Source organism: Eremomyces bilateralis (genome assembly GCF_010015585.1).
Source record: "Eremomyces bilateralis CBS 781.70 unplaced genomic scaffold P152scaffold_1, whole genome shotgun sequence".
Classification (NCBI taxonomy): Eukaryota; Fungi; Ascomycota; class Dothideomycetes; order Eremomycetales; family Eremomycetaceae; genus Eremomyces; species Eremomyces bilateralis.
Genome location: NW_022985067.1, coordinates 1,952,926 through 1,976,579, shown reverse-complemented (window position 1 = coordinate 1,976,579; position 23,654 = coordinate 1,952,926). Strand labels below are relative to the sequence as shown.

The window sequence follows — 23,654 nt, the reverse complement described above, 5'->3', positions numbered from 1 at the left end:
CCTTCTACTACTACTGTACATTCATCATCAATTTATTTTTTTCTAAAGCATACTATTGAACTCATCCCGTTACCTTTAGCGTCCGATTGCGATCATGTTCGAATACGTGGATTTCACCAAGCCGAGCTTCTGGTGTTCGTTAGCTTCAGACCCTTCTGTATCACCTAGCTAACAGCAGCAGTATCGGCGGGGATGATTGTGTTCAATCCTACGTTCTGGAAGTAAGTGATTCTCTGAAGGTTACCATGATATCTTGCTAATGAGCTGCTTGTTAGTATTGCTGCAAGACAAGGTACGCGTGGCCACAATCGACCGTTCATCCCGTCTGCCGAACAAAGTCAATTGACATGTATGCCTTAAGAATATCACAACAAAGTGATCACGAAGCTCTTCGGAGGCAGCTCCCGCATAGGTTGCTATGCCCTCGGTGTGACCATCTTCTCCATCGGCATCATACGTGACCTTTTGTACGTCTTCCCGGCCCCATTCCTAGCCATGTATAGTGCAAAACTCATTCTACCTCAGGTACGAACGCGCCTTACGCGAGCAGCCCAGCTCCCCCACTCTTGCATCGTCCCCAATTGTCAATCCCTTAGCAGTCATGCTTTTCGCCTCCGGCAACGTGCTTGTCCTCTCGAGCATGTGGGTGCTTGGGGTCACGGGTACTTACCTGGGCGACTATTTTGGAATATTGATGGACGAGAAGGTGACGAGCTTTCCCTTCAATGTCACAGATGCGCCCATGTACTGGGGCAGCACCATGAGCTTTTTGGCCACGGCCCTGTGGTTTGGGAAACCGGCAGGCATACTCCTGACCGGCATCGTTGCGGCGGTGTATCAAGTCGCTTTGCAATTTGAGGAGTAAGTCTAATGTCCAAACCGTAAGCTTATATATCACCTTGATAAAGCGTTAACCATTTGATAGTCCGTTCACGGGAGAGATATATGCGAAAAGAGAGCGCGAGAGGAAAGCCGGCAAGAAGCAAACTTGATCAAAGTTGCCAATCGGAGCTCGACAAATACCACGCGAGACGTAACACAGAATATAGAATATACTACTAGTTCTACTACTGGGAGTGAAAATTCGACTAAGGGCTACAAGCAAAGGAATGCTTTCATATTGATATACGAGGTTGAATCCTCCAAAATGAGATCGATTCAGGAACGAAAGACTCCTCCAATGTTCACAGTCAACCTCTGATTGACGGGTTCGTTCTAATAAAGCATTCCAATCACTATTCAATAAGGTCCTTGGATAGGTCAAGAAACTCGTTGTCATGCTCATTGTATGGATTGCAGGGAATATTTAGCAGCCCCCGCCCCCGCCGCCGCCGCCGCCGCCACAACCACCCCCTCCTCCGCCGCCACAACCACCCCCTCCTCCGCCGCCGCAACCGCCTCCTCCCCCGCCCCCGCCGCCTCCGCAACCGCCCCCTACGCCGCCGCCGCAACCCCCGTTGTAACCATTAGCCCCACATCCACCGCTCGCTACAAGCCCCCCGCAAGTCCCTGCAGCACAAGCACCATAATTTCCCGCCCCGGTCGCGACATAAGCTGGATCAGCCGGGTAAACCGCCCCACTTCCTGCGTATGCTGGATCCACAGCATACGGATAGTAGATTGGCATATAGACCGGATATCCCCAGGCGTACGCGGCATAATATGTAACTCGTTCCGGCTCTTTATGCCCCTTTTTCTTCGCCCGTCGACATGCTTTATTGTAGTTCGCCTCGATCCGCGCATGCTCGACCCGGGTTGCTACATCAGTATTTTCCGTGCGCACGGCATTATGGGCGGAGATGTGCGGCGAGAGGAGAGGATTGCTCGCTACGGTCGGATCACCGTTGGCGTCATGTAGGTTGTCGAGGGCGGCATGCTTCCCTGGTTTGAAGACACGGTCGAGCAAAGAGCTGTGCGATTCTCGGACTGCTTCGCAATACCAGCAGGTGCATTCGGAGTACGGTTCTTCGTACAGTTCTTGGTAGACTTTGCTGGTCCAGGTGAAGGCTCCGTGGAGATCATTCTCCTCGATCTTGTCATTGTGATCGATAAACTGACCGGTGAGGGTGGTTGTGAACCGGTAATACGATTGGGGGGAGAGCTGGTGGGTGTGCCACGCGAGGTCGATGTCAAGGGTCGGGACCGCACATCGACCGGGGTGATTCGCCATGATGGTGATGAAGCGACCGTACTTCATCAAAAGTCGGACCATGGTGGAACTCAGGGCTGGTGAGTGGATCCAATCGATGTTATTCATCTTGTCAACAAAGTCGCCCTGGCGGACCACAGCACCAACGAGGTCCAGCGCGAAAGGCGAGCTGTTATGCCAGTATCGGCTCATCATGCGGCGAACTGCTATGCGCTCCTCTTTTGTGGTCCAAGCGCGATTTCCAGCTGTACTTTGACTGAGGAGGAATTTATCTCGCAAGCCACTGGTCTCAAAAGTTGTCTTAATTACTTCCATTGAAGCGCTCCCGTGCGAAGGATTCGTAGAGTCCATGATTTCCCGATGCAATCCCGCCTTGATGATTGAAGATGGAAAGTCGTTAGGTGGAGGGAGGGGGGTCCCGAATATCCGGATGGAAACTTTCGGCGGCTTCCCATTTGTGTCCAAGATCGTTCCAGGCATGGGAATGTCGTACATCACGAGATTCTGAACATCCCGCCTGAACTTCGTGACCCGTAGAAGGTCATGATTGATCGCGGTGTTGCAATTATAGCAAGCAGTCCCAAACAGTTGGTCCGCATATCCATACCCTGGCTTGAAGCTACCGTCATACCCAGTCAAGCCTGCGCCCGCGGTCCAAGGGACATCGTTCGCTTGGTTGCACTTTGGGCAACGGATTCGTTTCGTGAATGAATCATAAAGGTTGTCCCACCGCAGCCCTGTCGATGATTCCCAATGCGCTTGTGCGGTTCCCGACGGCTTGTAGTCAAAGGCCAGGTTATCAATCACAGCACAGATGGACTGCCATGGGAAAGGTGTGGCGTAGAAGTCCATCTTTCCGGAACGAAAACAGTCCTCGAAGAAATTTCTCGGATTGAGCATGTAGGAATGCCAAACCATAAGTACATCTGCATCTATTAGCCGGTGTTATTGTATGACATAGATGAGGCATCTGACCGAGAGGGGGCAATTGATCGGGACTGGCCAGCTGGACGATTGGAAACCCCTTCAACGCAATATTTTCAAGGCCCTGTGGGTCTACCATATTTCCACGTTTTAGCATTCCGCACCGCGCCCCTTTATATGTAGTAGGGATCTGAGTATACCACCACGCGGTGAATCGGTCAACGGCTCTGGAGACGTATATCTCCCATCTCTTTTCGCGGACTTTAGCCCGCGGCTCGGCACCGCTCTTGTCGCCATACTTTGGAGTAGGATCCCACTCGGCGATCTCACCATCCTCGTGGGCTGATCCCTTGATGCCAAATAGACCGACCTTCGTTATGACATCTTGGCGGAGGTGGTACAGAGCTTGGAGGAATTTCAAGTGTGCGATGCACTGGGACGATGTTGGAGAAGCTGGCGACGACGCCAGGTCGAGACTTCCCAGTCTCGCAGCGAGATCGAATGGAGCAGCAGCATGGCTTGGTCCGCCTTGGGTTTCATTCTCTTCTGTATATGCTGGAGGGGCATCGCTAGGCTTTCGATCCTCGCTCTTCTTTGACTCCTTATCGTCAAAGGGGAAGAGTGACATGATGAATGAAGGGTCAACGCGCGATCCCTTTATAAGACGATGGGAATAGAATGACCAAGAATAATCAACGCAGCAAGTTGCCGGTAAATATAAGAAAATTCACCCTCCTGGTTTTGAGTAAGGGGTTAAACCCAATTGATGAAATATGATGTAGTACATACTGCTCCGACTTAAGCAGGCGAGAAACACCCGGAAAATACGAGAAAGGGAAGACTCAATAATTACTACCAGCGACCATTCCCAAGTACTTCGGGGAAAGTTGGGAGGCACAAAGGATGCTGAACCTTGAGCCCCTATCGCCATAGTTGTCTGCAGCATAGCCTCTCAGCGTGGCAGTAAACCGTAGGACACTGGGTAATGGTTCCTTGGAAGAAAAGGATGCTTTTCCTGTCTGCGCGTGTAGGGGGGGAACTGGGAGATGGATCAGCGCAAGACATCCGGCTGACACGAGGCATTTCGGTAAGGGATGAGCATTGGAGGCGCAGGATAACAATTTATGCTGCGTAGAGAGCAACGCTCTCCGAAATCCGCCTTGATGGGCGTGCGGTAGATGCGGCTCAGACCCAACCGGCATTCCATCAGTGAAAAGCAGCTCCGCCACAATGACAGACCACACCAGGCGGTATCATCGGTTACGTTATATATTTTAGACTGCAATTTCTATTTGAAAACATGTGCCTCAGTGGCGCAATGGTGGCGTTTTGGACTTCTACCCCGATCAGGGAAGGCAATCCAAAGGCTGCGGGTTCGAGTCCCGTCTGAGGTGACGCTTTACTTTTTTTCTTCTTTTTTTCGGGTTCTTTTTTAGTTTTAGATCTCAATATCTCGCAAATTTTGCAATTTCACTTAGGAAGAGAAACTGACGAAGATATGGGCTGCTACTAAATCTTGTCCAGGAATGAATGAAGTCAGGTGACTGGTATTGTGCAGGGTGTGTCGAAATCTCGGCATGCCCCACATAAATTTTCCACCACTTGACCAGGACTCTCTAATCTGCACGACAATCGCATCCTCCCAGTGCAGTTGATATACGTAGGAAGTTTTCCTGGACAACATCATGAAGGTCGGGAGTAAGTACTTTCGCAGAATGTTAGACGGATCTGCGCTAATGATTTGCAGAGCCAAAATCCAAGCGAGTGCCTGTGCGCCGAAAGCACAAGATCGAGAAAGCCGCCGCAGCCAAACAGCGGAAAGATCGCAAAACCGCCAAACATGTAGGTTCTCTTGCTCCCTGCTGGACCACACTGGGAAACCGCGCTAGGAAACGATTCGAGTTCCGAATTGGAGGCTGACCAGACACCCCAGGATCCAACATGGCGAAGTCGGTTAAAGAAGGATCCAGGTATCCCCAACCTCTTTCCATTCAAGGAGAAGATCCTTGACCAGATCGAGGAGAAGAAACGGATCCGAGCCGAGGACAATCAACGGCGGAAGGATGGTGTCAAGGCTGCCAGCGCGCAGAGTTCCCAGCCAAATGGACAGGCCACGACAAAAGGGCCCGACGACGAGATGTCGGAAGATGACATGGACGATGATCTACAGGACGATGATCTACAGGATGAGGACATGGAAGAAGTGAGTCACTTGCACCTATCTACCCTTTGGTGCGTATTCTAACACCTCATAGGGCGGTTCAAACCCTCTTGCCGCACTCTTGGCCTCCGCTACAGCACGAGCAGCTGAGTACGACCGGGCGCATGGAGACGCCCATGGCGACGAAATGGACGATTCGGATTCGGATGCCGAGTTTGATGGATTTGAATCAGACTCCGCCGATGACCAACACCGCCATGCCGCTACAGCCAAAGACACGTCCCGGCGCGCATACGATAAAGTCTTCAAGCAGGTGCTCTCATCTGCCGACGTTATCCTTTATGTCTTAGACGCCCGTGATCCGGATGGCACACGTTCACGCGAAATCGAGCGAGCCATCATGGCCTCGGAGAGCGGCTCAAAACGACTCATTCTCATTCTCAACAAAATCGATCTGGTTCCACCTCCGGTCCTGAAAGCCTGGCTAGTCCATCTTCGACGTTACTTCCCCACCCTACCCCTCCGTGCATCGAAAGAGGCCCCAAATGCCCGCACATTCGACCATAAGCAGTTAACAGTCAAGGCCACAACCGAGACCTTGTTCAAGGCGTTAAAGAGCTACGCTCAGGCAAAGGCCGCGAAGCGTGCGATATCGGTCGGCGTCATTGGGTATCCGAACGTAGGGAAGAGTAGTGTAATCAATGCCCTTTCTTCGCGTATGGGCAGGGGCTCCGGAGCATGCCCTGTGGGTGCAGAGGCGGGTGTTACAACGAGTTTAAGGCAGGTGAAGCTGGACAATAAGCTGAAACTTCTCGACTCGCCTGGAATCGTTTTCCCACACGAAGGAGGTGCTGAAGATAGCAAATCCGAGTCCAAGGCACGATTAATCTTGCTGAATGCCGTCCCGCCAAAAGAGGTCGACGATCCGGTTCCGGCCGTTCAACTACTGCTGAAGAGGATGTCATCTTCGGAGGAGATGTTTTCCAAACTTCTCGACGTGTACGGTCTGCCCCCCTTGATGACCATCGACGGAGACCAGACAACGGACTTTTTAGTCCAAGTCGCTCGAAAACGAGGCAGGCTTGGGAGAGGCGGTGTACCAAATATCCATGCTGCGGCACAAACAGTCCTGACAGACTGGAGGGATGGCAGGATACAAGGTTGGAGGGATGCTCCTACTTCGCCAGTCGCTTCGACTGACGGTGGTTCTGGAGATCAAAAGCAGATTGTCAAGGAATGGGCAGCTGAGTTTAAGCTGGAGGACTTATTGAGTGACAACAAGACTGACGCGGATGCCATGCAAGAATAAAGTCTGGATTGCCAGTGGAGATAGACCATACGGTGCCAATAATCCGGGTCGAGATATACCTGCTCCCAGTTGCTTACATGTTTATCTCCTCCAGATTCGTGTACGCCTTCTTTGTGACTTCGAGTATGGCATTCATTGCAACCATTTGCATCCCAGGACCAACACTGATTCTCGCAACTCCAAGGTCGGCCAGCTCTTTCGGAGCCAGAGACCCCTCCTCAGTCTTCATCCCAACATTCACCCGACCTCCGAACTCCTTTACTAACGAGGGAATGTCTTTTTTCAACGCTCCTAGTACGAAACAAGTCGTGGCCCCAGCTTCAAGATATTTTTTTCCCCTGGTGATAACCTCTTCCAACGACCCCTTGTGCAACAGCGGGTCTGCTCTGGCATTGACAACAAAATCGCCCACTCCTCTTGCCTCCGCCGTATCGAGTGCCTTCTTGATCCGCCCACACTGCTCTTCCACGGTGTAAAAGCGACCTTCCGCCCCGTCCCTTGCGGTCATAAAATCCTCCAGATTGATTCCAACTACTACCCCCATGTCAATCAGCTTATCCACCGCCTCTTCAAGGAAACTACCGTACCCATCCTGCAGGTCCACAGTCACAGGAAGTGGTCCGCCTTCCCTAGATTTGGAGACAGTAGCGACAACGGAGGCAGCGCGTAAATTATCCTCGAGTGTCAGGTCTTTGTCGTCCAGCCCAGCAGCCTTGGCAACTGCATAAGATGCAGTTGCAAGGGCGGTCGTGGTGGGGATGGATGAAAGTACCATTGCGGATGCGCCATCCCAAACGTTCATGACTAGGAGTGGTTGGGAAGGTTTGTGAAGGGACTTGAAGTGCGTTGCGAGGCTTGCGGTATTGATAGAAGCCATAGTGTGGACTGAATTGCTTGCCGTGCCCCAGTTCGATCGTGATCCTGTAACAACAACAACGAGCAGGGCCAGGGATGCTTTCGCTGTAAGTGAGTTTGCCAAATGCGAGATTTGAGAGAAGTTGAGGATAGTACTAAGTAGTGAAAGGATTATGTTGTACTTAGAATAGTAGATCGTGGGTTTTACACAAGATACAGACACGAGCATACAGACAGACGGAAGTTGTGCTAGTGTTGGGTGTGACTTAAACTAGTATTAAGGTGCATGGTTGAACGACTTTACTAGCAACAACAAGCGATCACGGTGTGATAAGTTCGCAGCATGTAAAATAATATGCCGAGGATCAAAACACTTTTCCCAATTCCCCCAGCTATGTCATGATTCATGTTTAATTGAACAAGGAGAGGAGCAAGTTCATGCTCGAGTGCACTTTCATGCAAAAAAACTATAACCAGGCTAATAGTACAAAGATACATCAATTCATTCATGCTTTTCGTATGCCTCCTTAAACAGTTTCACCACCCAAACTATTGTTCGATCGATGGGATTTGCGCACCACGCCTAACTCCAATAACCGAACCCAGATATCGTCTTTCACCAACACCCGCTTACGCAAGAACGCCAGTCCATCAAGATGTTGCAACAATGCGCAATTGTTGGCCACCAACATCTCGTACACTCGTCGACGAAGCTTCGTGTCTTCGTCCATGCACTTTGCATGCTCCTCATCGCGCTCGCGAGAACTATGCACCAAAATGAACCGTTTTCCATTCCACACTTCGTCTGGGCCATCCAGCACCGCTTTCGGGACAGGGCCGACTTCGTAACCTGACGGGTAGAAGCCCAAACTGAACGGGTTATCCCTCAGGTCCAAGGTGGTCAATCCCGGAAGCAGTGCCAGCACTGCCACCTGTTTCCGCAACCGCTGAAGGCGATTTCCGGCCAAGTGAAGCTCCTCGAGTCGCTTGATATTCAAAAGAGGCCGAAGGTCTTTCAGCGCATTGAAATTGAGGTTCAGGCTCCGTAGGCTTTCCGCTTGTTGTCCGAAGTTCTCGGGCAGCGCCTGGATCCCGCATGATGCCAGCTCCAGCGTCCGCAAGTTGAGGAAGGGTTGCTTCATTGTCATGGATGGCAGTTGATTCAGTGATAAGAACATCTCCTGAACATCGGGTGCCGCGATTAGGGCTTCGTCGCTATTGTTGGATCCTACAGATGGAGGTCGTTGCTGTCTCATGGATACCAGCTGTAGTCGTTTCAGTTTGTCAAAGTTGGTTTGTCGCGGCAGTCGATTGCCATCCAGGTACAGATTTTCAACATTCAGACCATCGATGGTAATTGGGAGCTCAGTGAGGCCATTTCGGCGAATGCTGAGGCTGCGCAGCAATTTCAACCCATCATGGCCACCGGTGCCAAGAGGAGTCTCGTCAAGCTCGTTGTCATCTTGAATTGGGCATTAGCAATGCTCATATCAGATCTCTTTTGTTGATTCCAATGAAGCCCACTTACCTAGATTGAGATCTACGAGCGCCGGCAGAGTTTCAAAGCCGATGAATTTTTCCATCCCGTTTGCGGCTAAGTTGAGCTTGGTTAACCGTTTCCTGTTGCTATCAGCATCAAATAGGTCCCTTCCCTCCATTTTATACTACTTACAATTCAGATCCTGTGAAATCTGCAACTCGAACTCGGTTTCCCTTGAGACTGAGCTCGAGTAAACCATCCAGTCCCAAAATGCCATCAAGGCTCGTGATTCGGTTATCGTCCGCGTTCAATTGTCGAAGATGAACCAAGCAGTTGAATCCGAGCAGGTCCTCGATATCATTGTTCGACACGTTCAAATATTGTAGGTTAACCAGGTGACCCCAGGTGGTCAATCCCGTTAGAAGATTCCGGTCTGCATTCAATAGTCGGGCCGACGGCGGGACGCCAACCAATTGAGCAATGTTATTGTTCGAGACGCTGAGATTCTCAACACGCTCGCACAGAAGGTCGAGCAAATTTAATGACGTGAGGTCCTTCTCATCAAGAACGAGGTCTCGTAAGTCCTCCCAAAATGGTTCGTCAGGGTCGACGTCTTGGAGCGCTTTGACGAGAGCAGCGTTGCCTTCGTGAAAGCGATCCTCGTGACCGTACAAGAGCTGATGACCATGTCTCTTGGCTAATGTTCGTTGTGGGAGCTCTCTCTCGTCGACTTGATTGATGGTGAATTCGGGGAGTTCGCTGAGAAGGAATGTAACGTCGGCAATTTGTTGCCCCGGTTGGCAAGGGAAGATCTCACCATGAGGAGAGCTTGAAGGTCGAGTCATGGCAACGGAGAAGTTCACCTGCCTGGGCGGAGTGGATCGAGCTCTAGTTGGCTGGCCTTCCGAAGACACAGACATTGCTGATGCGGATTGGGGTCGACTGGATTGGCCATCGGGATGTCGCACTGTTCCCTTGGATTCTTCGCCAATACGAGGGGATGAGAACGAAACAGCGATGCTATTGAGTCGGAGGTTATGCACTCGTTCGTTTGGATGACGTCCTTCTTCGATGCCAATCTCATGCTCAACATCCTGCTCGACGACCGTAGACTGAGGAGGGGGTGCCGGACCTTTCATGGTACCGCTTTGACTTGCTGCACTCTGGTCGCTCCACGATGTGGCTCTGGTCTCTGCCTGCGGAACGCTGGACGCAAATGCTGTGTACTTCGAGGGCACAGAACTGCTGATAACCTGAGGAGCGGAAGCCCCCTCTCGAGTTTCTGGGCGGTCCGCGGCCTGACCATCATTCTGCTGCTCACTCGCTGCGATTCCCCCCGACAGATCTATTCCATGGACGTACTGGGCCTGTAGAAGTCGTTGTCGTAACGTGCCCTCTTTTCTACTCATCACACAGGCATCCTCATCAGTGGCATTGACGCTCAAATCAGGGATCTGATCCAATACGTTATCATCGCTCTGATTGATGCTGCTGACATCCGCGTTGCGTCGTGGTGGCTTCTTCGGACTCTTATTTTTCACCCAGATGCCTCGATCGCGGTCGAACGTCATACACCCAATCTCTTCAGGAATCAGGTGGGCTACAGCTTCTGGTGCTAATGTTGCCACGTTATCTGAACGCTTGGATGCCGTGGTGACATTGGTATTGCCTAGAGATGACTGCGCCGAGTTCTGAGTGTTCGATCCCATCGTCCCTTGAGTTCCGGTACCATCCTCGCTCCCGATAGAGTCCATGTCGCGAGAAATCGGGCCTCGAATGAGGATATCTTCGCCGTCTGGAAGCGTGTAGGATTCATCGGGGGATTCTTCGCTGGGTCTAATATGTAGAGACCGAATGGAGGATGGCATGAAGTCTTCATCTTCGTCGTCTTGGAACCTCTGCAAATGCTCCTCGATATTCGGGTCTTGCTGCACGTCGCGTGTCCTCCAACCACTTCTTCGATTCTCTCGACTTGGGGGTCTCTCGAATGTGAGAGAAGTGGATGCTATCGCGTCTTCGTCGAATGCCTCCGATGGGAAGTCAGAATCGGCAAGACTGGCGTTGTTTGCACCATCACTGGCCCGCCCTCGGTTACGGATGAAGCTCATGATTTTCATCGCTTCGTCCAAGAAGTCTTGCGTTGTAACCGATTTCTTGCGCTCACTCTGCTTGACTCTTGACATTTTGACGGTAAAAGCCGCGACTTTGCTTGCGACAGCTCGAGCCTGCTGCTCCTCCGCGGTTGTTCCCACAGGGGCAGGGGACTGAAGATGCTCTTGTATCGTTTGAAGTCGTGGGGAGCTCTCCATGAACGCCTCGGTTGCATCCAAAATCTCTTCTTCGACTTCATATCGCCTCCGCTGGCTGGGTGTAGGGTTCCGCGGGCGCAAGATTTGTCGTCGAGCGAGAACTTCGGGGTGTACGGTCTCTATTGAATCATCATATCTCGCGTCCTTGCGCTTGCGGCCTATGACCGAATGCGCGGATTCGTGGTCGGAAGACTCTCTTGAGTTTACCCGGACAGGAATCGCTGTATTTTCCATGTCGTCAAGGTGCAATGTCCGTCTCCGTTTCGGAGTAGGGTCCTTGCAGGGAGAGGTTGGAGGACGCTTTCCTTCAGCAACATCATAGACCACTTGACTGCTCATCTGCCGATACATAGTATCGACATCGGCATAGCTCGTCTCGGTTCGGACGGGTTGGTTCCTGGAAGATCTTTTGCCAATCGAAAGATAGCTTTTTGCCGAGAGTTTCGAGAGCTTCCTTTTATTTGAAGCTGCAAATGTCCCGGTCATATCAGAAGGATGGTACTTCGATGGCTCCTTGGAACCGGGCGGTCGCATTGTGGGTGATGGAGAGGCGGCAGGAGTGAATCCCATGCCCGTGAATCGTGAGCCTTCAAATTGGGGCGTGAACCCATCCTCAAAACCATGGCTGTCAAGATCGCCTTGACCAAATTTGCTATGGACCCGAGCAGAGCTGTGTTGACTGCCGGCGGTAGACTTTGAGGCACGAGGGGGGGTGGGAGCAATAGGAAGAATTTCCGAGCTTTCCTTATCTTGCACAATGCCAGGCTCGTCAACCGATGATTCAGATATTGAATGATCCTCAATGGTGGAGAGAGAGTCCTTCTCTTTCATTGGCGATGGACTAAGCGGTCGGTGTACAAAAGAACCCTCCACAGAATACCCTCCCCGGCGGACACTGACAAACTCTCCGACATCGTACGAGTTCGGCGTGCCTGTTAGGATGCTGTCAGGGAGTGGTTCCGATTGTAATTGAGATATCGAATTCTCGTGCGCCACAGGTTTTCGAGTCGGTTGTTGGGTGGACGAAGTACTCGAGTTCTTCAGAGCTAAGTGCTCTAAGCGCTGCTCAAGCTCGGTTTTAGAGAGCTCTAATGCGGCATAATCGATCCTCCCATCTGTAGTATTATGCTTGGATATGAACACAGGACTAAAGCCCTCATTTAGCTCTGTTCTCCCGCTGATCACACGAGATGAAGCGATTGAATCTTCTTGCTTCATCCTGTTCGTGTCTGAATTTCTCCCCTCTTCGGAGCTTGGTGAACCTTCGGTTGGTTGGTTTCGTTGGATGGTGCCGGCTGATGAATGTACTGAAGGTTCTTCGAATGTATCAGATCGTTCCTGCTCTTCCAAATCTTCATGCACGACGTCAAGTTGGGACTCTTGCGATTCTCGAACCGTCTTGGTTGTTCCGGTTGTTGGCCAAGGTGGCGGACTCGATGGAATATTCTCCACACCTTTCAAGAACGACATGCTCGCATTCCTGTTCGGCCGCTTTGGGCTTATATCCTCGTCGGGTTTGTTGAAGATGTTTTGGAGACCGATCGGGCTGAACAGGTCTTTCCGATCGCCATAACCCATCTCTCCATGCAGCAATCGTCTTCTCCACTCCGGTGTATCGTGGTCTCGACCACCCTTTCCAATTGCGACCGTTCCTATGTCGTCATCTACGTCCACGCCATGGTGAACGACACTCGAGATTGATGAGCCTGAAATACTTCTGCGAGCTGTCGTCTGTTTGATTGGTGCGGTGGTTGGGTCGCTTTCGGAGGGCAACGAGATGTTATTCTCGCTGAAAGTGCGTTCCGTGAGTACACCTTTAGGCACAGCAGCCTGGAGAACTTTAAGGCTCCGGCCTTGGAGGCGTCTAATTGAGGAAGTCGGTGCAGTTGGGTTCTGATATCGAGGTATGCGGCTCTTCGGTCGCGGTGGTAGGTCGCGTAGTCCGTCTAGACCAGCCACGTCACTCGAAGATGGTGGACTCGACGGAGGAGGAACCCAGTCTTCCGAGAGGTCGTCTAGCCAGGCGTTCATATTGCCCAAAAGCGTAATGTTAGGTCGCGATAGGATGGTGTGGGAGCAGTCGATGGTGTTGTTGTGGGTAGGAGCGGTGCGCTTCAGAGTGCGCGTTTAAGGCGCATTGCTTGAAAGGCAGCCTCAAATGAGAGAAATGTAGAATGGACCGAAGCAATAGCAATATGACGTCTTCGGAGAATTGGATAGCTTGAATATCACTGCATCTTTGGGTGGAAGCTAAACGCGTTACGAAATGCGATTCGCTATTAGCGCGGATGAGGAACGCCAACGCCGTAACATCGCGGGTTGGGGGCGCTGCTGGGGCAACGGATGGAAGGCATCAAGGCAACAAGGCAACAACTTCGGAAGCTTTGAAGCCCAGCCACATACTGGAATAATGCGCTGGAATGTTACGCTATGTACAGTACAAGTATCTATCCAAAAGCCGCTACAAAATGAATGGATTATAATTTCGATGGAACCGGAGCCTCTTCAAACGTCTTCTCGGCCCCCTCAAGAGGCTTCTCCGCTCCTTCAACAGGCTTCTCAGCCACCTCAATCGGCTTCTCAGCAACCACAACCTCTGGTTCTGGCGCTTTCACAGCTTCCGGTTCCTTCTTCTTGGGCTCATGTACTACTTCTTGCTTCTTCCTTTCATCACGGAGCCTTTGAGCAGATCTCAAAAGTGCATAGAGGCTCTGGAGCCGCATCAGATCCACCCCATGTCTCCGTGCGATCCGAACCGGATTTCCAAGAATGACCTCCAATTCCATCGGTCGCCCGTGTTCCCAATCGACGAGCATGCTTGGCTTCCCGCCTGTATTTCTCTCGGTGCTTTTGAGGATTTGCTCGGGCTTGGCCAGCTTGGCGGGAAACTCGCGTCCTAGAATCGCTGGCGCCGCTTCGAAGACCTCCTCCATACAGCCCCGCAAGTGAGTCCGAAGTTCGGTATCCGTCACCATGTCCGCATTGCCTACACCTCCCGCCAGGACGGCAGAAGGATTCATGGCAGCATTGATACAGATCTTATGCCATCGCACGAGAAGAATGCCCACTTCATCGTACTCCTCGGCGTCTCGAAGCTTGCCATGCTCAGTGAATAGTTTCACCAGCTGTTTCGTGCTCCGCGTCGCGCGCTCAACCAAGGTTTTGGTAGCGGGAGTCGTCCCACCGAGTCCATCCGAGTATGGTCCCATGCTTATCCTTGTCCATCGATTTTGTTTAACCACGCCATGACTGATCTGCTCGGCGCTGACGATGGTGACTGCGGTGACGATCGGGTTCTTGGGGAAGCGCTTCCGATGCGGCTCTTCGATGCCGACGCCGTTTTGAATGAGAACAATACACGAACGACCTTCGGGAGCCTGCTTGATGATCGGCTCAATATCTTTGGAGTCATCAGTTACATCGGGAAGCGCTTTGGTGGTCACGACCACATAATCCCATCCTTGGTTGGGTGCATTGTCCGCTTCGGCTGCCGCTTGGATCGATGGATAAACCGCACGGGGGGAGAATTGGTAATCGCCGAATGTGTGTGTTTTGAGCTGGACGCCGTCGCGGGCGATGGTGTCATAATTCGATCGACATACTAGGGAGACAAACACGTTTGCTTCTGGCTGGAGGTTCTGGTTAGGTGCCATCATTAAGACGAGAAGCGGTTGGCAGACTCACCCTATGTAACCTGGAGCCATAAAAGCATCCCACCGCCCCGGCACCGATGAACAAGATATGAATCGGCCTGAATTTGCACTTCGCATGAGCCACCGTCTACATTTCGAGTTCCATTTGCAGGATGAATGAACTCACCGGGGCTGTGCGATACGCGACTCGTCTAACTCCATATTACTCTGGATGTCACTTGAGCCACGTCTCAAGCCAGAAAGTTTTAATATGTCCGCTGGTTTGTGAAGGGCGTAGGCATTCTCAGGAAGAACAAGGTAGGGGTATCATGCAAGCATAAGTGTAATTCTCCGTTACAACTTACAAGTCGGTAGTAGTACAACCCATGTCAGATCGAATAGGAATATTCCTCCGTAATTCGGTTGGACGCGAACTTGAGACTGACCGCGTCAGGGTGGCAAGATCCTATGAGGCTCTTCAGTCTTGACCCGAGGTTGGGAGTTGGCCGTTGGGACTTGGGACATCGCTGAGGGATGCCCAACCACGTGACCAATCGATCCATGGCTGTGACGGTTTTCGAACCCCTTTCTACACCTAACACCAAGTTATACCACTATGGTTGTATCCGAAAAACATCGCATTTAAATGATTGACGTGAATGATATTGTACGGTATCACATCTGCCTCTCGTCGGTAATTACCAACTAATGTTACGGGCCCGGTACTCCATACTGTGTCCAACCATGCCGTAGCACCATATCATCAATCATCACCATCTTTCTCGAGACGATTTCTGTGCGGAGGAGATGGAGAACCGTCCCGCATTTCTCGGGAGGCTATCACATGAATCCCGATAATCTGGGAAATCCTCACGTTTAAGCGCGTGGACTGAAACCTTTCATATCCCCCCACTGTCAAGTATGCCTGACTTGATGGCAGCTCCATTGGCACCCAACCCATGTCTCCTCGCAATCGTTCTCACAGTTCGCTCCCGTGCTGCACAACCACGGCTCGTATTTCACTATCCGCTGTCTGCGTCGGCATCATTGGCAGAAGAGTCCCAATTCTGGCAGGGAAACGGCTCAACCCGGACCGCCGGCGAAGAGAAGAGTTGGAGTAGCGAGGAAAGAAGCGATGAAGAGGAAGAGGAAGGAATCACGACAACGTTCCGAGCAAGAGAAATCATTAGCAGCCTTGGAGACAACAGCAAGCAATCCATTGCAGCAAGAAGAGGAAGCTGGATCGGCGAGGAGATCACGGCGCGAGACGATGATGAGGGCGAAGATGATGTTGCCGAGACTGCAAGCAGTAGGGGCGGTGGAACGGTTGGAAGTAAAACAAGCCGATTGCTTAACCTGGGACCCGGATCACTTAGATCGACAAGAGCTAGGGCGGCACGGGTCAAAGACATCGAGCAAGAGGAGGTGGAGGTGAGGGGAACTGGGTCAAAAGAAAGCAGGGAGCGCGCCATGAACATTTCTGGCGGCATTGGAAGGTCTAATAAGGCAGACATCGACCCTGAGAAAGACCGTGACCAAGTCCTCGGCTACCCCACGAACGAACTGGCCCGGCTGCTCTGTCCTGGGAGAATAGCGTATAATAAGAAGCGGTTTGAGATCGGCTTGGACGAGATCGCTTTCCTTGGTGCACCTATGTTCGTGCGGGACGATGGTAGGTGGAAGAAAACGAAAAAGCGAAAAAAGGATAGCAAGAGAGATGGTAAAGCGTGCAGGGATGAGAGCGAAGCAAACGGTGTGTCCGAAGATCAGAACCTCGACGACGACCCAAATGCCGAGACTGGAGAGCGAGCACTACACAGCCTCATCCAGAGCCGAGAGCTCGAGTACGTGGAGGGATTCGAGCCTGCCTATGGGCATGGTTTGATATCGGGTACACCTTCTGCAGCGCCATCTGAAGTTGGATCGGAGGATAAGAGCACAACCTCAAACTCAGGAGACGAAATGACCATGTTCAATCTTGTGTTTGTGCTGAACCCACCGTCACTCGAACATCAGCTGCGTCTAGAAGAGATGTACGACAATGTTGTTAAGAAGTTCGCAAAAAGCCTGAAGTATCTTCAGGCACAACACAATTACGTCTGGGCCGAGTCGCAGAAGATTCTTACCATGCAGGAAAAGGGCAAGGAGAATGGTAAGCGATCTGCCACCCTGCCTACTGAATTTCCTGACTGAATCGATTCCAGGCACTCCTATAGCAAGCCTCTGGCCGAGCATCATCGGGTCCTCTACCCTAGCAAGGGCCATTGCGACCGTCTTCGAGGCGATCTCATCCTCAAAAATTGCTCTTGTAAACCTCGACAAGACTCTCGACGTGAATTTCCAGATACCGCACGCGATATCGACCCCCTTCGTCCCCACGATTACAGAGCCACAGATCCCTGGTTTGTGGCTTACCACTGGGAGTTTCAGCGATGCGGACGAGGCAGATGACATTCTGGGACCGCATTCGGCGCTTCTTCTCCTTGAAGATAGTGAGACGCTCCTCAAGGAGATCGAGGGGGACGTGAAAGAGCTCTCGGAATCGCTATCATATTTCATCCGCAACCTTACACCCACGAAATCTTTGCAGAAGCTAGCATTGATGACGCAAATGTCGCTGAAGGACATGCAGGTCCTTGGACGGCATTTGATCTACTGGCGGAAAGCTCGCGCTATTCCGCCATTGCATCCCAGAGATACATACATTGTGTCTCCAAACGCGAACATGAAGGCACTCGCGAACGATATCCCGGCCTATGCGGCGAAGTTTCCCACCCTTCCATCGCTTCCCAAAATGCTGCACCAGCTCTCACGGGATGCACGACCGAAGACGTATCGACACTTAATGCCCAGCCCCGACCATCGTTCTGCATACATGGCGATTCTCGCATGGCTGATGCGGAATGGTTACGTCACGCAGTTGCGAACCTTCGCATGGGTGCGCGTGCCTGCCGAAGTGAAGGTGGCGGTGCACGAGGAGATGAATGCGGAAGTAGCGGCCAAGGCGAGGCAGCGCGAGGAAGGAGCCTCGGACTCGCTTGGTCCCCATACCCCGTATAGTCCTCATAGGCAAGTTGAAGCCGGAGGAGTCGTTACTAGCGACGCTGAATCGCACGACGAGAGCTCGTCGCAAAACAACACACACGAATCCTCCAGGTCCTCCAGGTCCTCGAAATCACCCACGACATCATCGCCACGACTCCCACCGCACAACGTTCAACCATCCTCTCGGCCTACCTCAGCCACTGGAAGCACGAGTAGTGGTCGCACCGCCGTGCCTTTTGCATCTCCTTCCATCAAGCACACCAAAGCCTCCGCCTCCGGTCGAAAACCGTCACCGCTCCGGCTTGGCGAAACACAGCGGCAGCGACCTTTATCGCCCAACAGCGCCAACGGACTCCTCTCCCCCCTTTCCCCCTCCGTGTCGCAGACGCGTAACGCTGCGGTTGCGACTGCTCCCCACCCGCAGCCGACCCCGGCGACAAAGCAATTGCCTTCGCTCATCCACTCTCCGCAGAAAGCCAACGCGTTGGAGTCACGGTGGTTGGAGCACATCGGAAGCTCGTTCCTGGATGCGGAGTTGCGTGAAGTGTGGCCGATGTTGTTGCAGTATTTTGATGGGCAGCATGCGCTGGAAGAGATCGCGGTGCGTGAGTCTCAGAAGAGAAAGCGAATTGCGCCTGTCCTTGCTGCGCTAAGGGAGGGCGGCTGGCTGGTTGTCGTGAGACATTGGTGATGAGAGAGGAAGCAGAAGTATGTAGCAGCCTGGAAGGTTTTGCGTTGTGCTCCCTCGTCGCCGTGACACAGAGCGTGTAACCTTATGGAGGTGGAACTCAGTGTTGCCGTTACTCTGGCATCGTACCAGTACTCCCTTTCAATCCTACGCAGGTGGCTATGTTCGATTCTCAATCGGGAAGATGGAATCCCACAGGCAACCAATCGGATGAACCGCATGTCTCATCAACCACCCCCTCCGCTCTCGATGCGATCGTCCGTCATCAATGTAACTCACATTTGCAATCCTCCGAATCTACCGTCGTCCCATCGGTACGGCTGGGGACGCGTCTTGTGATGACCTAGTCAGGCTGTATCGAGATGCTGATACTGGTGTATCCTAGATTCCTATCCCTGTCCATCAAAGTTCAAAATATCAGTCACTGATGAAACGCTGGGCCTCTGCCGTGGTGGAACGAGACCAATCTGGTGTGACGCGGAGACATTAGATGGCGGCATGCGCATTCCAGTGTATTCTTTAACGTGTGTTCATCCGCCCTAGGTGTGGTAACACCATGACCGTTGAAGTCCTTGGAGAACAGGGAAGAGTATTCAAAATGGTTGTATTACGTCCGTACTCTATAGACATGTGTCGATATGAAATCTCGAAGTCTAGTTGATGGGAGGGTTACGCACGTACTTGGCCGCTCCAGCGCTCGCTGACAGTTTTCTGCACTGGCCATGGAAACCATCATCATCTTACCTTCTGGATGCCGGGAGCGTATGATATTCGAACCCCCCAAAGATCGATAATAATCCCATTATCTCACATTATTCTCAGTTTCCACCCTTAGGACTTCGGCGGGGCAGTTCGGCGGGCAGCTGGGGGGGAGGGGCCACCAGATGATGGCACGACCCCGCGGAAGGCTGGCAGCTAGGAGACCCTAAGTGCCCAAGTGCCTAGCAAGGAACATTGTTTTTATTATTATTAATAATAATAATACAATTGACGGCATGAAAAAAACTTTCGTGTCCGGACTCTGCAGACTGGAATGCAAGTCATCGATTCTGTGATCTGCCAGGCACAGGTTATGACAGGTACCTTCGGATGGTCCGTGAGCCCCTTCGCCGAGCCATGAGTCTATCCAGACGACATCTGCTTGCTTCGGTTCGTGCATAATAATTCCCAGTATTAGTTCTTAGTTAGTTCCTCCCCCTCTCACCACCCTCACCTGACCACCCAGAAAGAGAAGGGAAAAGAAAAGATTCTGGTCCCTTGGGTTAGCAACGTCCTACCGGTATTCACCCTCTTCCAAAGGCATCACGCAGCTCCTTTCCCTTGGTCCCAGAAAGAGGTTGTCCACGAGACACCTGCTCCGGAAAGATGAGTCAATTCGGCGGTCCCGGTGGTGGCAGGTCCTACGCGAAGCCGACTCCGTACGTATTTGTCGTTTGTCGCAAGCTGTCGTGTTGATTGCTTCTTGTGCCATTCCGAAGGCAATCAATGACCAACCCGCTGCAAACGGTCGGCATGACGCAATTGAAGATGCTTGGAAGCTGACGGTGCGTGTTTGTCCTTCGTCCAGTCCCGAGCGCGGCTCGTTTCCCCTCGATCACGATGGTATGTTGTCTCTCTCATCCAACCGTTCCGATGCATTGAGACCCGAACATGTGGATTCGCGTGTTTGGACATCCCCCTGGAATCCTCAGATGGCTGACGCTGCGAGCAAACAGGCGAATGCAAACGCCAAATGATGCGCTACCTCCGATGCATAAAGTCACACCGCGGTACGAATGACGACGAGTGCCGGCTGCTGTCACGGGAATATTTGGAGTGTCGGATGGAAAGGTTCGATCCTCGTAGCACCATCTGGACTCGGCCAGCGGTGGGCGAAGCGTTGCTGACGCCCTGAGCAGGAATCTAATGGCACCGGACACGTCGGATAATTTGGGATTCGCAGACATCGAGGCGAAGGCCGCGAAGGCCGCGACGGCCGCTTCTTCGAGGACATCGGCCGGGCAGTCGGACGCAGACCGAGCTAAGGGCTAAAGAAAGTTCTCGCGCGGAATGATTTTGGAAAAAGTTCGATGAGACGATGAGATCGTCCCAGCAAATGACGCCCTCCTCCGCGTTCGATTATGGACAAAGTGTTCGATCTTCGGGCACGGCTGTGCTTGAGTAGAGCAGGGTAGGGGAGCGCGGGCAAACTCGAATAGTTGTTGCGAACCACTGGAGTCGACTTGCTGCTTAGTGGCTGTCCGAGTGGCCAGCTCCGCAGAAGTTGAAGAGTATAGGACTCATACAATCCGACGCGTTGCAAGAGTTGCACAAGAAGAATTGGGTCGGGTGTGTTGTACTACGGTAGGATATAAGAAGATATCTAGATACTCCTCCCGAAGCAAATGTGATTGCAAATTGCAGTATCTCGCTCATACACCATTTGGTTGACGGTTTCCAATAAGCTTTGTTTGGATAGAGCGACTTAATACCTATGTCGCATGAAGGCTGGTGTGTTGTCCACTTCCAGCAAATGGAGCGGACATCTTGCATCTGGAAAGTGGGAGTTTCGCCGATGGAAGGGCGAGAGTATGTGAAGCTATTTGATTACAGGTCATGGTCACCCTCATATGGTTACCAGTATGAATAAAATTCAAATTGAATTCCCGATGTCTGATATCAGTAATATCCTCGCTAGCAACCCCCATTAACCATGTCCCACCAGGCCCTCCCATCAGAAGGAAAAAGCGAAAAAAGTTCAGGAAACGTAGACCGAATGAGCCTCAAGCCCATGACATTCGCGAAAGGAACACCAAAGCACTCCCATCCTCTCGATCAATCGAGAAACAACGCCCCCTAAATGTATCCCTTCCCAATTGTGCCTTGAATCTGCGCCCCATAATCATGTAAGAAGATAGCCGAAGGAGATTCCGTGTCAAAGAACGATGGGTGGCATTGACCGTAGTCAAATGCTCGAAAGGCCAGACGAAATGAAAGGGATATAGAACGCCGATGTGCAAACTTCCTGTGGAAGATAGTAACGAAGAAAGGAAATCGGAGATCGAAAATCTGCAGAGGTAGTAGGGACAGAGTGCAAAATAAATGCTGTGCTGTTGATGGAGATGAGGAGGAAATAGACCAGTGTCTGTCGGTGCATGAAGTAGATAGGAATAAGAGAATCATGTCCTCGCCTTCCGCTTCTTGTCGATCGAGGCAGTCCAACCCGGACTGGAATAGTGCAAGGGAGGCGTCTTAGCCCTTCTCAGGCTGTAGCTGATACGGTCTGAAAGAAGCTGGAGTGGAAATAGCAGTGAATGGATGCCCCTCAGGATGCCATTGAAACGCCGGCCCAGAAAAGGGAGAAAAGTCGCCGAGAAGCAAACGAATTAAAGAACGCAAGGCCTTCTATTCATGCCAGCCACGTTCTCGTCGCAACCTCTTGCGTCATCACGAGAGCTCCATCCCAAATTCATCCTCTTCTTTCAAGGTAAAGCTCCCTCTTCCGCTACTTCCGCTCGCCCGGTGTCCATGGCCCATCCAGAATTGTTGCTCCTGGGTACCGTTGACGTTGCCAGCATTACCGCTCGGCGACAGGCTCTGCGGGCTGATCGTCCCACTATGGCCGCTTCCCTGCGCACCATCCAGCGCCAGGCCGGCGAAGTCCGTGTGTTGGGGAACGCGCAAACCGGATCCGGGACCGCGAGAGTACACGAATTTATCGGTCGAATTCCCATTGACGGAGTCGAACAGTTCCGTGCGCATGCGCTTATCCTCTTCCGTAAACTCGAGCGGGAACTGTAGTCCGTGTGACTCCACGTACTCTCTGAGTTGGTCTTGCTGCTGCAGCGATCGATGTAACGCCCACATCAGATCCCGTGTCCAGCTAACGGCGCCGTTGAGGATATCGCCCTTATTAGGGCCTTTGTCTTTCTCCTCGATGGGCAGTCCCGTGGTGATGTTGCCGGCAGCACGACGACCAGCACCACCGGCAAGGAGCGAGGTCGCTTGCGGGGGCGAGATCCCGGACGCGGCGAGGGTCGGTGAGAGAGGGCCGTTGTTATTGATATGTTTCCGAATCTTCTCATCGTCGAGACGGTGCCCCGGAACGAGGCGGGAGAGATCGTGAATGCGCTCGTTGATATTGTCCCGGCGGCGACGTTCGACGAGATTGTGGGATTCGCGGCGGCGTCGGCGTTTCGCTTCTTGCGACTGCAGTCCTGTGGGGACACTTCCCGTGTGGAGGTGGCCGGTGGCGTCGACTTTCGTGGGGAGGGAGGCGTGTTTACCGGAGGTGAGGATTTCGGATATTTGCGGATGCATTTGCCCTTGGTGGGGGCTGCTGGGAAGGGGGGAGTCGACCCATGAACCGCTGCCGGGTGTACCGTCCCAGGTGCCTGAAACGCTCTTCTGGTGCGTCCGAATTTGTTGACCGGACATAATCGGCTGGCCTCCGTAAGAACCAGATTCGGGAGTGCCAAGCTGGATTCCATTCATGTTCTTGGGAGTCAGGGGCGAGCGTGAGTCGGAGTGATGTCGGTCGACGTTACGCATCTTGGGCCGTGTTCGCGCGGCCAAGTCGTATGACTGTGATCCTGGGAACTGCGATGGCATGGTCCGCATATGGGAGAACTGGCTGTCGTGGGCAAAAGGACTGGCCATCGGCGCGCCATCGGGTGTATGAGAGAACATCTGCTGTTGGCTGTTCATGGACACAGGCCCGCCGCTAACGCCGTCGTTGAAGCTGAAGTTTTGGTTGGCGCCTTGGCCGAGTCCGTTCTGTCCTTGGACGAAATTCCCTTGCGTACTCTCTCCGTTTAGATTCCCCAAATCCAAGAGTTCGTCGTCGGCAATCCCGGCTCCTCCCATGAACATATTCTGCGACCCGTATGAGTGGTTGTTCATGAAGTTATTCCCCATACTGAGGTCGGAGGGGTTGACACTCGGCGTCATATTGCTGTTTCCTTGGAACTGACTCCGGCCGAACTGGGAATTGTCGAAGTGGTTCGTATCGAACTGGAAATCGTCCGGCTCGTTCTTGATATAAGGAGAGGTAGCGGTATTATCCATAGTGAAGGCCGTGTGATGATGATCAATCGAGAATTGGAGGCGAAGTTGAAGGCGAG

General features: G+C 52.3%; 10 protein-coding genes and 1 non-coding gene across 11 annotated transcripts; 5 read left to right on the top strand and 6 right to left on the bottom strand.

Moving 5' to 3' along the window:
- Positions 1-13: 13 nt before the first annotated feature.
- P152DRAFT_454102 (phosphatidylethanolamine N-methyltransferase) lies at positions 14-1,234 on the top strand. Its single transcript, XM_033678524.1, has 6 exons — positions 14-134; positions 182-221; positions 276-292; positions 362-467; positions 526-861; positions 926-1,234. Exons 1-6 carry the CDS (start codon positions 95-97, stop codon positions 990-992), a joined length of 606 nt encoding a protein of 201 aa, XP_033539147.1. The 5' UTR covers positions 14-94; the 3' UTR covers positions 993-1,234.
- Positions 1,235-1,306: 72 nt separating this feature from the next.
- P152DRAFT_427420 (uncharacterized protein) lies at positions 1,307-4,197 on the bottom strand (the record flags this gene model as incomplete). The annotated part of the gene is made up of 2 exons (XM_033677298.1): positions 3,125-4,197; positions 1,307-3,081 (listed from the first exon to the last, which is right to left on the bottom strand). The coding sequence occupies exons 1-2, from the start codon at positions 3,699-3,701 to the stop codon at positions 1,307-1,309; spliced, it is 2,352 nt and encodes a 783-aa protein (XP_033539146.1). The 5' UTR covers positions 3,702-4,197.
- A 180-nt stretch (positions 4,198-4,377) lies between these two features.
- On the top strand, positions 4,378-4,467 carry P152DRAFT_t5. The gene has a single exon. It is a non-coding gene; the product is annotated as a tRNA-Arg (tRNA).
- Positions 4,468-4,758: 291 nt separating this feature from the next.
- On the top strand, positions 4,759-6,543 carry P152DRAFT_445588 (GTP-binding protein; the record flags this gene model as incomplete). Its single annotated transcript, XM_033677865.1, has 4 exons — positions 4,759-4,771; positions 4,821-4,919; positions 4,963-5,276; positions 5,329-6,543. The coding sequence occupies 4 exons, from the start codon at positions 4,759-4,761 to the stop codon at positions 6,541-6,543; spliced, it is 1,641 nt and encodes a 546-aa protein (XP_033539145.1).
- A 73-nt stretch (positions 6,544-6,616) lies between these two features.
- On the bottom strand, positions 6,617-7,420 carry P152DRAFT_463637 (Phosphoenolpyruvate/pyruvate domain-containing protein; the record flags this gene model as incomplete). Its single annotated transcript, XM_033680515.1, has 1 exon — positions 6,617-7,420. The coding sequence occupies one exon, from the start codon at positions 7,418-7,420 to the stop codon at positions 6,617-6,619; it is 804 nt and encodes a 267-aa protein (XP_033539144.1).
- Positions 7,421-7,818: 398 nt separating this feature from the next.
- On the bottom strand, positions 7,819-13,424 carry P152DRAFT_408215 (uncharacterized protein). The gene is made up of 3 exons (XM_033676917.1): positions 9,071-13,424; positions 8,927-9,018; positions 7,819-8,860 (listed from the first exon to the last, which is right to left on the bottom strand). The coding sequence occupies exons 1-3, from the start codon at positions 13,216-13,218 to the stop codon at positions 7,926-7,928; spliced, it is 5,175 nt and encodes a 1,724-aa protein (XP_033539143.1). The 5' UTR covers positions 13,219-13,424; the 3' UTR covers positions 7,819-7,925.
- Positions 13,425-13,645: 221 nt separating this feature from the next.
- P152DRAFT_454100 (2-dehydropantoate 2-reductase) lies at positions 13,646-15,237 on the bottom strand. Its single transcript, XM_033678523.1, has 3 exons — positions 15,007-15,237; positions 14,872-14,938; positions 13,646-14,816 (listed from the first exon to the last, which is right to left on the bottom strand). The coding sequence occupies exons 1-3, from the start codon at positions 15,039-15,041 to the stop codon at positions 13,665-13,667; spliced, it is 1,254 nt and encodes a 417-aa protein (XP_033539142.1). The 5' UTR covers positions 15,042-15,237; the 3' UTR covers positions 13,646-13,664.
- A 503-nt stretch (positions 15,238-15,740) lies between these two features.
- Positions 15,741-18,555, top strand: P152DRAFT_469933 (uncharacterized protein; the record flags this gene model as incomplete). Its single annotated transcript, XM_033680929.1, has 2 exons — positions 15,741-16,971; positions 17,024-18,555. 2 exons carry the CDS (start codon positions 15,741-15,743, stop codon positions 18,553-18,555), a joined length of 2,763 nt encoding a protein of 920 aa, XP_033539141.1.
- A 1,565-nt stretch (positions 18,556-20,120) lies between these two features.
- On the top strand, positions 20,121-20,496 carry P152DRAFT_379272 (uncharacterized protein; the record flags this gene model as incomplete). The annotated part of the gene is made up of 3 exons (XM_033675694.1): positions 20,121-20,154; positions 20,268-20,382; positions 20,448-20,496. Coding segments are annotated over 3 exons (198 nt in total), but the record flags the coding sequence as incomplete, so codon positions are not given.
- A 143-nt stretch (positions 20,497-20,639) lies between these two features.
- Positions 20,640-21,235, bottom strand: P152DRAFT_21402 (uncharacterized protein). The gene has a single exon (XM_033674439.1). It carries the CDS (start codon positions 21,082-21,084, stop codon positions 20,782-20,784), a length of 303 nt encoding a protein of 100 aa, XP_033539139.1. The 5' UTR covers positions 21,085-21,235; the 3' UTR covers positions 20,640-20,781.
- Positions 21,236-21,978: 743 nt separating this feature from the next.
- On the bottom strand, positions 21,979-23,598 carry P152DRAFT_427405 (uncharacterized protein; the record flags this gene model as incomplete). The annotated part of the gene is made up of 1 exon (XM_033677297.1): positions 21,979-23,598. One exon carries the CDS (start codon positions 23,596-23,598, stop codon positions 21,979-21,981), a length of 1,620 nt encoding a protein of 539 aa, XP_033539138.1.
- Between the last annotated feature and the right edge of the window lie 56 nt (positions 23,599-23,654).